Genomic DNA, 17,567 nt, shown 5'->3' on the forward strand with positions numbered 1-17,567 from the left:
CACAAGGTGCCCCGCTGAATTATGAATGGCAATAGCGATTAAAAGAAATACAGTGAGAAAAACGTAGATCTACGTTTCCGGCACTCAACGGTTGGGCGACAGAAACGTAGTTCTGTTTCATTCAATCAATCACTGTGCAGATTGATTGAATGACATTTTTATTAACAGATTGCAGAATGGGTACAATACAGTACGGCTCAATACACACAATTGTTAAGGGGATGCAGACCAGAGAAAGACTTTCGTCTTGTTTACATCAGGGTCCCCCATTTTCAATTCATAATGAATTTCAAGTAAGGGTGCAACTTGCTCCGTGCAATCCATTCTTTGTGGATCTAGCCCTCAGAGTGTACAGTGACAAATCAACGCAAATCTTTTTGGGTACACGTTACCTCTTGGCTATAACTTTGGAGCTGGAAGGCCTGCCCCCACCAGCAAGCATTCTTAGTACCTGTGCCATGCACACTGTATTGAAAAGGTGAGGAGAAGACACTACAGTTCAGATGCCATCATGAAGATAAATTACAGCTGTCCCAGTCTGAAATTATGTGATGAGAAGGTCCAGGTTTAAATGGGAACTCCTCAACAGGAACCCCCCCCCCCCCTCCCCCTTTATAAGGCTTATATAAGGTTTTATAAGAGTAGAGAGGATCATGAATAATGCAACTGTCAGATTGGCTGTCTGTATCCCAGCATGCACCTTGTCACATATCAGGACCACTCTGCAACACTTTACTGCTGCATAATGGTCCCATCCCTCTCAGTCCTGATGGCAGAACGGACTGAAAATCTGGTGATCCGGCTGATTATATCTCAATCGTCTTGTCCGGGACCATTAAAAGCGTTCATCTAGATCTGTATTGGTCATTAAAAATGAAGGATTGTACCAATATTGACCTGTGAAAACATGGAGATTTAACAGCGAAGATCTGTATCAGCGGTGGAAGGTGAAATCTGCAATAAGCCGGCGTTTCTCTCCCATGGGAAAGGGGCTGAGAAACAAAACGACCTTCGAAACAGTTATTGGTAATGAATCGCCTAATTAGCTCTCGTTGTAATACGTCTGAGGCCACTTTTCAGCATGACAAGGCTTTATAAGTTAGGAGAATCAGAGCGGGTGCGCCGTGCACAGCTCTTCCTCCAGGCTGCAGCCAGAGCAGGAACTATAACCTTCAAGATCAAAGCAATCCAGCAGCACACCAGGGGTGTTCAAATCCACTTTTGTTTATTTGCTATACATAACATTTTATGTAGAGTAATAATACAAACAAATTATAATTTATTTTTTGTATTATCTTTATTATCCTTTTTCCGTTTTTCTCCCATCCCAATGTTAGTCGTTATGCCAATTCCCAATCCCCTTCCTGGTCGTTGTGCACTCTACCCCCTACCGTCGGTCTGGGAGGGCAGAGACTATCACATGCTTCCTCCGACACATGTGTATCCAGCCCACCGCTTCTTTTCACCTGGCAGCGCGGACTCTCACTGGGGGAGTGTAACGTGTGGAAGGTCACACTACCTCCCCCAGATCCTTCCCTCGCTGTGCAGGCGCCCCGACCGAACTGTAGGAGTCGCTGTAGGACGACCAGGACCCACCCCACCGGCTTTCCCACCCGCTGACACTGCCAATTGTGTCAGAATGGACGGTCGACCAAGCCGGAGGTACCGCAGCTGGATTCGATCCCACTGTCTCTGCGGTGGTAGACAGACGCTTAGTCCGCTGCACTACCCGGCCGCCCATACAAACAAAATTAAATAATAATACATCCACAGAGCTTTTAGAAAGGTGCGGAATAAAAGTATTACTCCCCGCCCCCAAAAAAATAAACATTAACTAAAACAAAGGAGCAAACAACGTGATTCTCATCATGTTTCGAACCTAAGGAACCTTTTTTTAATAATTTTTTATATGAATTAAAGGTGCGATAGATCACATTCAGCCACTAGATATCCCCCTAGAGCACCAGCATGTAATTTATCCAATCAGGTGCATTCCACGTGGGGATATGGGAAGTAGGTAGGGGATACATGCACGCAACATTCCTTTCGGACCTGCCAATTTTTTTTTTATGATAAATCCATGAATCAATATTGTTTTGGGAGGGAAAGCAATACTTTTATTTTTCCACCCTTCTAAAAGCTCTGTGCATGTATTATAAAAAATACAATAAAAATATTACTCTAGGTATAAATGTTATCTATAGCACCTTTAAATTATAATTTTTGTTTTGTCTTTGTGTTATTCTATATGAGATATTCAGATGATCCAACCTCTTAAGAGTGAGGAGAAGACACTACAGTTCAATATGAAACATCTAGCTAAGAGTGAGGAGAAGACACTACAGTTCAATATTAAACATCTAGCTAAGAGTGAGGAGAAGACACTACAGTTCAATATTAAACATCTAGCTAAGAGTGAGGAGAAGACACTACAGTTCAATATTAAACGTCTAGCTAAGAGTGAGGAGAAGACACTACAGTTCAATATTAAACATCTAGCTAAGAGTGAGGAGAAGACACTACAGTTCAATATTAAACATCTAGCTAAGAGTGAGGAGAAGACACTACAGTTCAATATGAAACATATAGCTAAGAGTGAGGAGAAGACACTACAGTTCAATATTAAACATCTAGCTAAGAGAGAGGAGAATACACTACAGTTCAATATTAAACATCTAGCTAAGAGAGAGGAGAAGACACTACAGTTCAATATTAAACATCTAGCTAAGAGTGAGGAGAAGACACTACAGTTCAATATTAAACATCTAGCTAAGAGTGAGGAGAAGACACTACAGTTCAATATTAAACATCTAGCTAAGAGTGAGGAGAAGACACTACAGTTCAATATGAAACATATAGCTAAGAGTGTGGAGAAGCCACTACAGTTCAATATTAAACATCTAGCTAAGAGTGAGGAGAAGATACTGCAGTTCAATATTAAACATCTAGCTAAGAGTGAGGAGAAGACACTACAGTTCAATATGAAACATATAGCTAAGAGTGTGGAGAAGCCACTACAGTTCAATATTAAACATATAGCTAAGAGTGTGGAGAAGCCACTACAGTTCAATATTAAACATCTAGCTAAGAGTGAGGAGAAGATACTGCAGTTCACATCATGATCTCCCTGGGTGTTCTCATTTCAGTCAGAAGAAGCCCAAAGCACAACGTGTAATGTGCTTGTTTTCACCTGTGTTACAGGTCGTTCCAGGACCTGTCCCGGCAGATGGACGTGGATTACGGCACGGTGAGGGACTCTGCCGTCTACGACTATTTCAGGAATAAAGGAACAAACTCTCTGGAGCAGGACAGCACGTACGCAGAACTCTGGAGGACCATCAGCAAGAACAACGGACTGGACTACTGCGTCTCCAGCCCCTCAGAGGGCATCCGCAAGGTACTCTGAGGTGGGGGTTGGTTGGGTGGGATAGATTTGTTATATTTATGTTTAAAATACCCCCAAAAATACCAAAACTGATGTATATTAAGAAATACTCAGACAAAGGTATTGAGAGTCCAATATGACTTTGAGTTTACAAAAAATTCTAACACCCGAGCTGGTCCAGGCCAAAAATTACTACTAACAACAATTGAACATACAATCATATTTATAGGTTTGAATAGGCTAAGACTGGTCCTTAATGCAAAAAAGACCAAGTACATGACCTTCTCTCGCTCTCGAGCTAATACAGCTGTCCCCCCGATTCTGACACTGGAAGGGACATGCCTTGACAAAGTAGCATCCTATAAATATCTGGGCATATGGATTGATGAAAAGATGGCCTTTGATGTTCATATTGGGAACCTACTGAGAAAACTTAGACCTAAACTGGGCTTTTTCTTCCGGTTAAAGAAATGTTTCCCGTCTGAAGCCAGGAAGAGAATTGTGCAGAGTTCCTTTCTGCCTGTATTAGACTATGGCGATGTAATCTATATGCATGCTCCTTCCTCCCTGCTTAAAAAGCTGGATTCTGCGTACCATACTGCCATACGTTTTGTAACAGGTGCAGGCTCTCGCACCCACCACTGCACTTTGTATCAGTCATTAGGATGGTCCTCTCTGTACCAAAGAAGACAATCACACATGTTGATTTTTATCCTTAAGTCATTGCTAGGTAAGCTGCCCTTATATATCTCCAGACTTCTGTCCTTTTATACTTGCTTTTTTAATACCAGACGAGCAGCAAATGGGATGCTGTTAAATGTTCCTTTGATGCAGTCAGAGCTTGGTAAAGCTGCATTCTCCCACTATGCTCCCTTTTTATGGAATACGCTGCAAGTGAAACTTTGTCTACAGGCACTTCCTACTGTGAATGCTTTTAAAGGTATGCTACGATTAGCCCTTTATGAAACATGTAACTGTTTTACCTGATGCTATTGTTGATGTGATTATGCTCCTTGCCACTGCACAAATGACCCTCTGTATTTATATTTGAATTGTATGTTTTTTGTTTAATGCCCTGTTTTATGTTGAAACTTGTTGTGTGCTGTGTTGGTCAGGACTCCCTGGAAGAAGAGATCTTGTATCTCAATGGGACATTCCTGGATAAATAAAGGATAAATAAAATAAAAAAATTAGCTCCTTCCCTTCCCATGAGGTGTAACTATCTACAGTGATTGAAATGTCATGTTGGGCTCCAAACTTGAAAAGTTAGTTTTATGGTGTAAGAGAGAGAGAGTGATTTCATCACCTCGAAAGCCCTGTTTTTCTAAAAACAACAGGACTTTTGAGGTGATGAAATCACTGCGCCCAGGCAGCAGTGGTTCGGCAAAGAATTGTTCAGAGTATATGTCTTCTTAGAAAATGAAAATATCAAATAATTTTTTTTGTTATTTCTCCACGTGGTAAATACACAGGTCATAACATGTTTACAGGAAAGTTTTGGAGTTGTATTTGGAGTGTATTTCGTGACTGTTGGGAAGTAGGCTACACTGGCACACCTACATCCAGTGAATGATGCTAAGCTAGGCTAACGGTGCGGCTGTTCCCTAAGCCCCTAATGCATGAACAGAGAAGAAAAGGGTATGTATCTGCTTGTCTAACTCCAGGGTAGATGGCAAATGAGCAAATTTCCCATGAAGTTGGCGTGTTCCTTTAAGTAAATTCTATAACAAATACTTCTCTACTTTTACTTAAGTAGAATTTGAATGGAGGACTTTTACTTTTACCAGAGTACTTATTTATCTGGGTATTTCTACTTTTACTTAAAGGGGAACTCCACTTTTTTTGGAAATTAGCTTATTTAACATCTTCCCTGGAGTTAGACAAGAAGATGCATACCTTTTTTGTCTCTGTGCGTGCATTTTAGCTTTGGGAATAGACGCTCCGTTAGCATAGCTTAGCTTCATCACTGGAAGTGAGGCAGGACAGTAGCCTTACAGTGCCTTACAGTGTATTGCAAGGTCTGACATTGACCAAACTTGATATGCATGACCTTGGTGGGCTCTAGGTCAACTCCTGAAAAGGGGGTCAATGTCAGACTTTGCAATCAAAAGTTAGGGGGCTAATAACCCTTGCCATAATTTCAGTGCGCCCCCTAACTTTTGATTGCAAGGTCTGACATTGACCCCCTTTTCAGGAGTTGACCTAGAGCCCACCAAGGTCATGCATATCAAGTTTGGTCAATGTCAGACCTTGCAATACACTGTAAGGCACTGTAAGGCTACTGTCCTGCCTCACTTCCAGTGATGAAGCTAAGCTATGCTAACGGAGCGTCTATTCCCAAAGCTAAAATGCACGCACAGAGACAAAAAAGGTATGCATCTGCTTGTCTAACTCCAGGGAAGATGTTAAATAAGCTAATTTCCAAAAAAAGTGGAGTTCCCCTTTAAGTAAAGGAACTGTGTACTTCCACCACTGGGAAAGACCGTTCATCACTGCATACAACTTGGTTTAATCCAAACGTCTATTTAGAAACTTGAAATAAGACATTCGGGGATGTCTGTGACTTTTCCCTTTGCCGTGGTGTGTGTTATCAGCTGCACAAATAATAATTATAAACTTTATTTGTATAGCACCTTTCATACAAGAATTCCAGCTCAAAGTGCTTCACAGCAGTAAAAAAGACAAATGAGCACAAAATTGGCAGATCAAGAGCAATGCTTAAAGTCCAGATGTAAATTGTTGCATATAATTAGCATACAATTAGCATGAATAGACAGCAGCAAAATAGACAAAGTCAAGATAAGGCATAGAACATTAAATCACATAGTTTTTCATATTGGGATCTAACATCTTAACATGCCTCTTTGTTTACTGTTTGATTATCACTGATACACATAAAATAGACATAAAATCATAAAATTGGCAGATACACATAAAACTAGGGATGCTCGATATTGGCTTTTTTACCGATACCGATATACCGATATTGTCCAACTCTTAATTTCCGATACCGATATCAACCGATACCGATATATGCAGGGTGTCCCCCCCCCCCCCCCCCCCCCCCCAAAAATGGAATAATTTCAGGTAATTAACATTACATATCTCTTGTTGTGGAATTAACACAACATTATGCATACTTTTGACAATAAATAAAATCAGAATTTGTTCCTACTTGCTTGCCTGGGCAAATAAAGGTTATACGATTTTTTTTATTTTTATTTTTTTTTTAAACCGATACCGATATTTTCCGATATCACATTTTAATGCCGATATCGGCTGATAATATCGGTAGGCCGATAATATCGGACATCCCTACATAAAACAACAAAGTGCTTCAGCACAGCAGTATTTTAAATGTTTAGTTTTGTCAGAGCTGTAAGTCTTTCTCATATACTCTGCATGTTCCCCCATTCTAAGGTGCATTATACAATGGCATGTAAATTTCTCTATTCTGATTGGCTGAAACAGTCAAGTTACACGTGGGTATTTGTTATTACCCCTGCTCTTGGTCCCAGGACCTGCCCACAACCGAATTACTATCACTCCGCCGTGCAAGTTTTTAGAAGTGAAAGCAAGATGGCGGGCAATAAACGTTACGAATGTATATGTTGACAGCGTCATAACGACTAAATGAAAAACGATTCTGTCACTGCGAATGTGTTAGTTTCTTACACAATGTTGGATTATGTAATTAGTGGGTCATGAGTGATTGTGGAACAAAATAAAAACCACGCAAATTGATTGATTGATTGATTAATTGCAATTTTTTATTTTTGTCTTTAGAGCAGGGCGATAGACCACCAGCCCTGATTCCAAACTCTAAGCATAACCAACTTCGAAAGAGGGCGACTTCGAAAGAGTCGCCAAGCTTAACCAGTTGGAAACAAGGCGGACAGTAATAAAATTTGCAATCAATCAATCAATCAATCAATTCAATCATCCACGCTCACTTAAAACAGCGCACCTCCCAGCTGCTTCTATAGAAAGTAGGTTAAAAATGTAATTCTCTCCTATAGGGCAAAGAAAACGTACCTACTTTCTAGAGAAGCATCTAAGAATGAAGTTCTATAGAAAGTAGGTTAAAAAAAAAAAATTGGATGTGTTAGTTTGTTGGATGTAATAGTTGAGAGACAGTTGGATGTGTTAGTTTGTTGGATGTCTTAGTTGAAAGACAGTTGGATGTGTTAGTTTGTGGATGTCTTAGTTGAAAGACAGTTGGATGTGTTAGTTTGTTGGATGTCTTAGTTGAGAGACAGTTGGATGTGTTAGTTTGTTGGATGTGTTAAGTTGAGAGACAGTTGCACTTCCGAGCTGCTTCCACACGGAGGCAACTGCTCTTTTGGGAACTACTTTTTCTGCGGATGGTTTTGTCAATAAATCTTCAACTAATGTGTGTTTATTGTATAGCAATAAGGTTGGATGACATCGGTCATTGTATAATTAAGCATTACATCACGCGCAGGAGTGGTTTGTGACCAATAAACCATGCCTAGGGGTGGTCGTTAGACCCCCCTAGGCATGGTTTATTGGTCACAAATCACGACTGCAAGTGATGTAAAGCTTTTATACAACTGCTAGATTCATCCAACCTTATTTCTATACAATAAACACACATTAATCGAAGATTTATTGAAAAAACCATCCGCCAGAAAAAGTAGTTCCCACAACTACAAAAAAGACAAGTTGCCTCCATGTGGAAGCAGCTTGAAGTGCATCCAACCAAACTAACACATCCAACTGTGTATTATTGGAATGATTGAGAGAAGTTGCCTCATGTGGAAGCAGCTTGAAGTGCATCCAACCAACTAACACATCCAACTGTGTATTATTGGAATGATTGATTGAAAATTTGATTACCAGATGCAGAATGGGTACAATACAGTACGGCTCAATACACACAATTGTTAAGGGAATGCAGACCTACTTTCCATAGAACTTCATTCTTAGATGCTTCTATATAAAGTAGGTAAAACAAATTAAAAAGTCTTCTTTGCCCTATAGGAAAAAAACGTTTTCTTCGCCCTATTCTTTTATTTATTTTTTTAAACCTACTGTAGAGGGCCTAAACTTAACCAGTTGGAAACCAAGCGTACAGTAATAAAATTAGCAATCAATCAATCAATCAACTCAATAGGCCATGCTCACTTAGAACAGCGCAGCACCCAGCTCTCTGACTATCCCCCGCGTTGCAGGCAGAGTGTGTGTGTGTGTGTGCGTGCGTGTGCGTGCGTGTGTGTGTGTGCGTGTGTGTGTGTGTGTGTGTGTGTGTGTATGTGTGTGGGGGGGGTGTGTGGCGGTCAGTGATGCCACAGATTACTTGTAAAAGTAATCCGATTACTGATTATTGATTACTCCTTTAAAAAGTAATCCAAGTTACTTTACTGATTACTTGATTATCAGAGTAACTTAGTTACTTTGAAAGTAACTAGGTTACGAAGTCGTCGTCGTTCCCCCAACCGTTTTTTTTAAACGCTTTATTGAAAGTGCATAAATTGTTTTTAACTTGTTTCTCTGCACATAACGTAAATTGTTAAACTAGTGCTTCAGCTTCTGTACCATCAAGTATGGTAAAGCAACAGTCTATGATGCTCACAGCATTAGAGCAGCCAGCCAGTGGTTTTACAAAACCAGTGTATATCCATTCACATTTAACAAATGCAGGCTGAACTATTCAATTATATCAACTGTAACTATTAAATTGTTTTTATAAATGTCTCTCTATAAACATACAATCAGTCTCTCTTTAACATGTAAAATCCTGAGCCACTGGGCGACAGTGGCTCAGGAGGTAGAGCAGTCGTCTGGCAATCCGGAGGTTCCCGGTTCGATTCCCACTCCTGGGCAGCGTGTCGATGTGTCCTTGAGCAAGACACTTAACCCCTAATTGCTCCCGATGAGCAGGCTGGCACCTTGCATGGTTGCCTCCACTGTCGGTGTGTGAATGGGTAATATGTAAGTAACAAATTGTGAAGCGCTTTGGATAAAAGCGCTATATAAAAAAAAAAGCAGCCATTTTGCTGTTTGGCTGGCCTCCGAGTCCTCCTGTACCATAGTCGAAGCGTCGGCTAGTGAATGAATGAATGAATGAATGAATGAATGAATGAATGAAAACTGTATTAACAGATTGCAGAATGGGTACAGTACAGTACAGCTCAATACATACAATTGTTAAGGGGATGCAGACCAGAGAAAGACTTTTGTCTTGTTTACATCAGGGTCCCCCAGTGTTGTGATTCCAGATGCTTTCAATGCAATTGGATGTGCTGTTTTTAGCGGTAGACAGTATTTTGTTTCCTCCGCATATGAACGTGAAGTAGTGACTGAGGCTATACGAGCGTTTTGGGATGGAAGTCTGAACAGAAACTCACTTTTAATTTTGCCAAGCGTTTTGGGGTGGAATTCTCCGACGACGGAGCCCTGCTGTCACACGATTGGCGCATATGTCACATGACGTGCTGTGAAGACCCGCCCTACTCTGCCTCTGATTCGCAGACTGTGGATGGGGAATGTGATTGGACCAAAGCAGATGTCACTCACAGACAGAGTGTCCAGTCACGCCGCGGGGACACATTCTTGTGTAACCCTTTCACTGCCACACTACGTCACTCCCAAAAGAAAAACAGCTCAAAATGTATTTTTGACTGTCGAAAACGAAATAAAATACTGCATTCCGCCTGCATTATGAATTTATGATGAGATAGTAACGAAATAGTAATGCACAGCCACTTGGACAAGTAACTGCAATCAGATTACTGGCTTTTAAAGATTAACGCGTTAGATTACTATTTTCGGGGGAAAGTAATCAGATTACAATAACGCGTTACTTAGTAACGCGTTACCGGCATCACTGGTGGCGGTGGGTGGAGACTAGAGCGAGCGCTGACAGTCGAAAGGAAAAAGAAATTGAAAAAAAAATCGCAAATTAATCCATCAATCAATCCGCGATTTTTCTTTTGTTACAGAATGATTCAAGACCCATCAATTACATCATCCAACATTGTTTAAACGACTAAGACATTCGCTGTGACAGAAGCGCTTGATATTTAGTCGTTTAGTCGCCATTAACATATCCATTTGTAAAGATTATTGGCCACCTTCTTGTGATCCGGCGGAGTGATGTGATGTGGGTCGGTTGTGGGCGGGTCCTGGGCCAGCAGCGTGGATTGTTGCCAATAAAGACGTGTAAAATGACTGTTTCAGCCAATCAGAATCGAGAAATTTGCATGCCGTTGTATAAAAGCCATTACACCACACGCAGTCGGCTGCGCCTCGGGCCTAACTACCACCCCTAGGCATGGTCTAATTCTCATAACCCACTCCTGCGCGTGATGTAATGCTTTATTATAGAACAATTTCAGTTCTGAATTACTTTACAGAACAGTTCTGAATTACTGAATTACAGAACAACAGCAATAATTACGTCTACTTAAGGTTTTATTAACACATCCGGACTGCCAATACCCCACTGTCCTTTAAAACAGCCCTCAAAGTGTGCGCACTCACTCTCTCTCTCACACACACACACACACACACACACACACACACACACACACACACACACACACACACAGCTCCAGTCATTGAACTGTTTTTAACAGCTGGGGTATCGCAATACTTTTCTAGTATCGGTGTATCGTGCAACCCTAGCGGTGACCAGTGGTGTTGTTAGTTATGGTGCTTGAGGCAGCTAGAATAAGCTCAATTTCTACTCAGACAGGGACACGCTGCTGTTTTACGCATTGCCTAATTATTCGAATAGCTCTCCATTACCATAAAGCAATTAGTCCAATTATAGTTTGCTTTTGTTTTTGAAGTGAGTTGTGCTTTGATGCCGTTGCTATACAATATCCACAAAAGCCGATGACAAAACCGTCATCAAGAGACATAACAGCTCCTCAGCATTACTCTGCCATTTACATGAGAAACGTCCCTGGATTGTCTCCACAGCCTCCAGACACGTTCAGTATGTACACATTTTAATTAGTGTTATTGTACTGTGTCTGGTGTTCCTCCGATACAACACTTCTTCTCAATTAGCCTCCAGTCGGCGTAACATCCTGCTAACCGCTTCCCCGTTTAGTCTGCCGCTGGTGTTTGTTTGGTTCCTTGTCTTCCTTTCACACGTTGGTACCAGCCTTTTGTTGTTGTTGGTTTGTTGAGTGTTTTCTGTGTCCACAGCGGGAGGAGAGAGCGGGGCGAGAGGACAGCTAGGACAGGACAATGACAGGCTTTGTTTCTATTTAAAGCATCTGAGAAAACAGCACCTTGGAAAATGATCAGAAGCAAACGACAAGAACAGGAGAGAACAGGCCTATCGGGGAGAAGAAAGAAAGAAAGAAAGAAAGAAAGAAAGAAAGAAAGAAAGAAAGAAAGAAAGAAAGAAAGAAAGAAAGAAAGAAAGAAAGAAATAAGCAAAGTGAAATAATGAAAGTGAGAGAGAGATGAAAGAGAGACAGAGAGAGAGAAAGATAGAGAGAATGAGACAGAATGAGACAGAAAGAGAGAGAGAGAGAGAGAAACAGAGAGAGGGAGAGAGAGAGAAACTATGAAAGAGTACCAACATGAATCTTCCGTCCCTGCTCCCTGTGATAAGTGTGAGTCAGCAGACAGAAAGAGAGAGAGAGAGATAATTAAAGAGTACCAAAAGAGAGAGATTTATTTTTTTTTATTTTAGAAAAACATTTATTTACACAATTCTCATTACAATGTACAATGTGTATGTCAATACAATTAAACAACTAACTACACATTATATCGGGCAACATGTGTCCCCATCACACTTAAAACCACATGAGATCTCACAATAAAAAAAATGCTAAAATACACCTGTCCTTCTGCAACACAACAAAAAAACATTGAAGCTCCACCCAAACAAAAAAAGTATCCATACTTCCATTCAACACATAATATGTCATCAAGAACAACATATGAGCAACCCAAAAGGGTCCCGTCAGTCCATTTGTGTCCGTTTTTATATCCAGCTCATGAAAAAAAATATCCCCTTCATCAGGACCTTCCGTTCCACCGAAATAATCCTGCAACAGGTATTGTTCCCCGACGCTCCGCGCTTCAGTCCAATCGTCCAGACAGACCCTGTTGTGACAGGCCGTCCTCAGCCCCAATAAAGAAGCCACTTCCTCTGACCCGGCTACATTCACAACATCTTTCAGTGTCATTGTCCCAACTGCTTGCAGACACTGTCCAAGCCCAGGTCTACTCCCTTCCTGAATGTCCAGCCGGGCTCCACACATCAGAAGCTCCATTATCATGGTAACATTATATTATCCAGTTTTCTGAGCTTCTGCACAATTTTTCTCAGTCTAAAAACTTCCTGGGAAGTGTACCCCCCATTGTTCTTCAACCTCATTTGAGTCCTTGCTGAAAAAATAAACATCTCTAAATCTTCAAAAAAATCTTCCACTTCTCAAATTTTTTGTTGTGTGCAGGAACTTCTGTATCTGCCTGACTGCATAAAAAAATGTCCGTTGTGAATCAGACACTTGAGAAGCATTTGGGAACTCATCTTCCTCAACACTTGAGATGTCATCCCCCCATTGTTTTTCAATCTCACCCCATTGTTTTTCAACCTCATCCTCGTCCATGCTGGACTGAGAGGAACCTGTGTCTTCTACACCCTCCTGACTCTCTTTGACCAAACTTGTCACTCCTTCCTTATCCTGAGAGCCCACCCCTCCATCACTTCCCACCACGTCATCCACTGTCTGACTGTGTACATTGTCCACCACATTCAACTTTTCCCCTATTACTTCACTTGTCATATTTTTTTTATTCCTTTTTTTACCCTGACGCGGTGTTGGGCTTGGAGGGACAAAAAAAACTCTGCTCTCCCCTGTTACCTCGCCACTTGTTGAAGGGGGGGCAGCATCTCTGATTCCCACCTCCTTACCTACACAACCACTGGTTGATGGGGGAACAGCGTCTCCCACCCCTCCCTCCTCTGTACCTGCACCACCCGCACCACCCCCTGTTACCCCACAGTCGCCACTAGTTGAGGGGGGGCCAGCTTCCCTCACTCGTCCCTCCTCTGTACCAAGGCTCTGCTCCGTACCTGCTACACCGGTTCTGTGGCCCTGCAGCTGTATACTATCTGCTGTGCTACTGACGGTCTGCAAAGGGACACTGTTTACATTGCTGACGGTCTGCAGCGGGACACCGTCTACACTGCCAACGGCCTGCAAAGGATCACTACCGACACTGCTGACGGTCTGCAGCGGGACACTGTTGTTGTCACTGCTCTCAGCTCTGCGCTGCCACACTCCGAGTTCTCCCTCCTCCACACCTGTGCTAAGCCCAGCCCCGCGCTCCTCCTGGAGCTGAGGCGGAGGTCGCCTTGCCCCTCTCCCCGCACAGTCTCGGGAAATATGCCCCTCCTCCCCGCACTTGAAACACTTCCCCGAATTGCCAGAACTCACAAAAACCACGTAATCAAACTCATCAACTTTTATCTTAAAAACCAACTCAAGCTCTTCTCCGCTGTTGTTTAGAACCATTAAAACCTGTCGCCTGTGTGAGACAACATGCTTTAAAAGCAGAGATTTACATCCCGACGACATTTTTCTTATAGGGGAAATTATCCTCCCATGTCGTGATAGTTGACTTATCAATAGTTCGTCACTGATGAACGGCGGAATGTTGGAAATAAAGACATTTCTGCCTGGTGTGGAAAGAGACTCCACAGCAAGAAAAAAAAACTCCACACTGATCCCTGATTGAACCAGTGTGTGCACCTTGTCCAATGAATCAAGAAAAATCACTACTCCTCCGTTCATTCTCACAGGTGATTTAATGCTTCTATGTCCGACAATATTTCCAACTGCCAAACTGCAGTTCTCTACTGACACATTAGGAACAGATATCTTAATGCCATGCTTTCTACCAATTTTGGAAAAATCCATATTGGCGTTTCACGTCAGCCAGCAACACAGCCTGGCCGACTGCCAAACAAACAAAACACTCCCACTTAAACCTATACACACCAAAACACACAGCAACCCAACACTACACTATAATACAATATCCCATAAACAAATTAACAAAATAGACAGATAAAGATAGAAAAAAACTTACTACACCTCCAATCTCCAACCTCTCCAATCCCTCCAATCTCATTCCCAGCATGCACTGAGAGAGAGAGAGAGAGAGAGAGAGAGAGAGAGAGAGAGAGAGAGAGAGAGAGAGAGAGAGAGAGAGAGAGAGAGAGAGAGAGAGAGAGAGAGAGAGAGAGAGAGAGAGAGAGAGAGAGAGAGAGAGTGTTACGATTCGGCATGACAGAAGGACCCAATATTATGCGGTTAGACAGTATAAAGGAGACGGTGGTTGCTCTTCTCAATGGTGTTCTTTTAATATAGAACTCAAGGCAGGAGCAAGGCAGGAATATATCTCATACAAAACAAAAGGCACAGTGGCGCTGGTGCTAACTACAAACACGGACTGAGATACGAAAACAAAGATGACAAAAACAGAATACTATATAATATCACTTACTGACTCTAAGTACAACAGCAGGGCAAGGCAGACGACAGCAAGGTACAAACGAACGGGTAACACGGAAGTATGACGCCACACAGGAAGTGGGAACAGGACAACCTAATATACGCAAACTAATTTACAATGATTACAAACGAACAACAGCTGGGGAAAGAGACACTAGAACTAATACAATACAAAATACAATACAACCCTCAAAGAACACACACAGGCTAAATACAAAACACAGAATAAGAATACTAACACAGAACACACCTAAACAGACAACACTTGTAATAAGGACACTAATTGCCACATTAGAACGTTATTGATTTGAACCACCAGTGCATTTTCTGCAGGTGACCGCTGGATGGCGGTATGACACAGCTGTCAACTCTCTGCCTGGGACATTCTCTCACCCAGGCATGAGTTGATCTTGGAGCGTTACAGAGAGAGAGAGAGAGAAAGAGAGAGAGAATTACAACAAGCCCTCGTGTTTGGTATGGTCATAGCTAAAAGGGTTATCCTGTGAGAGGAAATCAGTTTCCCCTTGCTCTAAAAATGGCTAAATTACATGGTTGTTGAAAATCAGTGGTGGACGAAGTACACAGTTCCTTTACTTAAGTTAAAGTAGAAATACCCAGATACATTTGTTGTAACTGAGGGGTACAATTCCCTGACTGTATTGATAAGTATGGTATCATTAAACCACTACCGCTTTATGTACTTTAACTACTGGCCATACAGTACACGATATCTAAATATGATGAACACTTTCCACAATGAAATCGGTTCCAGTCAAAGGTAATAATCAAATATTTAATGGAGCAAAAGGTACATAGAATATTTATCTTACATTTATCATTTGAATGCACTTGTAAGGCAAATGAGTACTCGTAGGCAAATCAACACTGAATGTCCAATCTCTGGTTACGCAGGAAGCAAGTATACAACCTGGCTCTTAGGGAATTACATCTATGGTACACTTAATGATATAGCGGGATATACTGGAGGGGGTCCTCCCGGTTGTAAGCCGGCAGGGGGGGTAGGAGAGCCGTCGGTAGTAGACCGTCTGGTCAACGATATCTATGGAGACTTCAAGTACAGAAGACAGTGCAATAGACTCTTGATCCGCAGATGAATACACCTTGGTTCTCTTGTAGGCTGTAGCTCCACAATGAAGAAGAAGCTAGGCGACGTCAGTCTCTCTGAGCGCCGACTCAACTTGACTCCTCTCGGGGGTAAATCCAACACTCACAGGCGTCGGCGATTATCCGCTCCACAAATCACAGTACCAAAGCAAATATATATTCCAGCCGCATAGGGCTCAGCAGTCGTCGGGTAGGTAATCCAGTGTACATGTCCCTCGGTCCTTGCCTAGATCTCCTCGGATGAAAGCGCCATGTGGTCGGCCCAACCTGGATAAGACTCTAGATAACACGAGGAAGCGTTGGAGATGCTGGTCACTTTAGAACTCTAACCGCACGATGCACCATACACAATAGACTATTATTAACTTAATAGAAATACGTCGCACTCGACGGTACAGTGCCAAACTCTGACAATTCAGTTATTAATTCGCACGCGGTCTCAATGCTATTCTAAGGCCAAACAGGCCATACTTCACCGCACGTCGTATCGTGGGTGAGGCTTCACGTTCTGTTACTAAGTTGGGAAGAAGGGTAAGGGACTTCTACATTTACTTGCGCCATATTTATATGCACGGTGAACAAATAGTGCCACTCTCATTTCGGTAGCCGTATCCCTGAGCGGAGCCGGGGCTAGTACGGACATGTCTCGTCGGTACCTTTGAACTTGACGCCAGGGGCTGGTCCCCTGGCGCCTGGTCCTTTGTCCAATAAGAGAATGAACTATTATGGGCTATAGTAGGCTAAAGGGATATTCCGTGCATATGTACAAGGAATATACAAGGGATATCAAACGATATACAAATACTATTCAATATATATCCATAAATAAATATATATATTCGGTTTAATCTGATCCTTCGTAACATTAGTACTATCATAAAATTCTCCATTGAAATTCTACTTAATTAAAAATAGAGAAGTATTTGCTATTGAATGTACTTATGTATCTAAAGTAAAAGTATGCATTATACATGACATTCGTGTATTCCAGTGCTTGGGAACATTCAAACCTCGATTCAAGTAGTACCTCAAAATTGTACTTAAGTACAGTACTTAAAATGTTTACTTAAAAAGTAAAAATACTAATAATTACTTAGAAATGCAGTATAATAATAATAATAATAATTCATTTATTTTGTATAGTGCTTTTCAAAGACCCAAAGTCGCTGACAATAGGCAAAAAAGAAACAAAGAAAACAAAGAAACATAGAACCACAGGGAAACGGAGGACAATAAGAAATACACAGGAACATAAAACCATGAGTAACGGATAACAAATAAGGGAGTGAGTAGGGGAGACAGTCGGGAGGAGAGTAAGGGAAAATCAAGGGGGGTGGGGGGGGCAGGAGAGGAGAGAACGTGGGGCAGGGGGAAATGGTGGCGAGTTGGAGGAGGATAGTTATGGGTAAGGAAGGTTGAATGCTTGGGAGAACAGGTAGGTTTTGAGTCTGGATTTGAAGGTGGAGAGTGAGGGAGAGTCTCTGATGGTCTGAGGGAGGGAGTTCCAGAGTCGGGGTGCAGCTCGTGAGAATGCCCGGTCA

The 17,567-nt window shown here is 41.9% G+C and overlaps 1 protein-coding gene across 1 annotated transcript in view; it reads left to right on the forward strand.

The window, feature by feature from the left end:
* LOC311235671 (glutamate receptor ionotropic, delta-1-like) overlaps nt 1-17,567 on the forward strand; it is a gene marked incomplete at both ends in the record, with an annotated part of 337,043 nt that overhangs the window by 269,636 nt on the left and 49,840 nt on the right. The window contains 1 exon segment of the mRNA XM_084323135.1: nt 3,202-3,397. Coding sequence (XP_084179261.1) covers nt 3,202-3,397 — 196 coding nt within the window.

The sequence above is a fragment of the Notolepis coatsorum genome, assembly GCF_963971535.1.
Source record: "Notolepis coatsorum genome assembly, chromosome: 10".
Lineage (NCBI taxonomy): Eukaryota > Metazoa > Chordata > Actinopteri > Aulopiformes > Paralepididae > Notolepis > Notolepis coatsorum.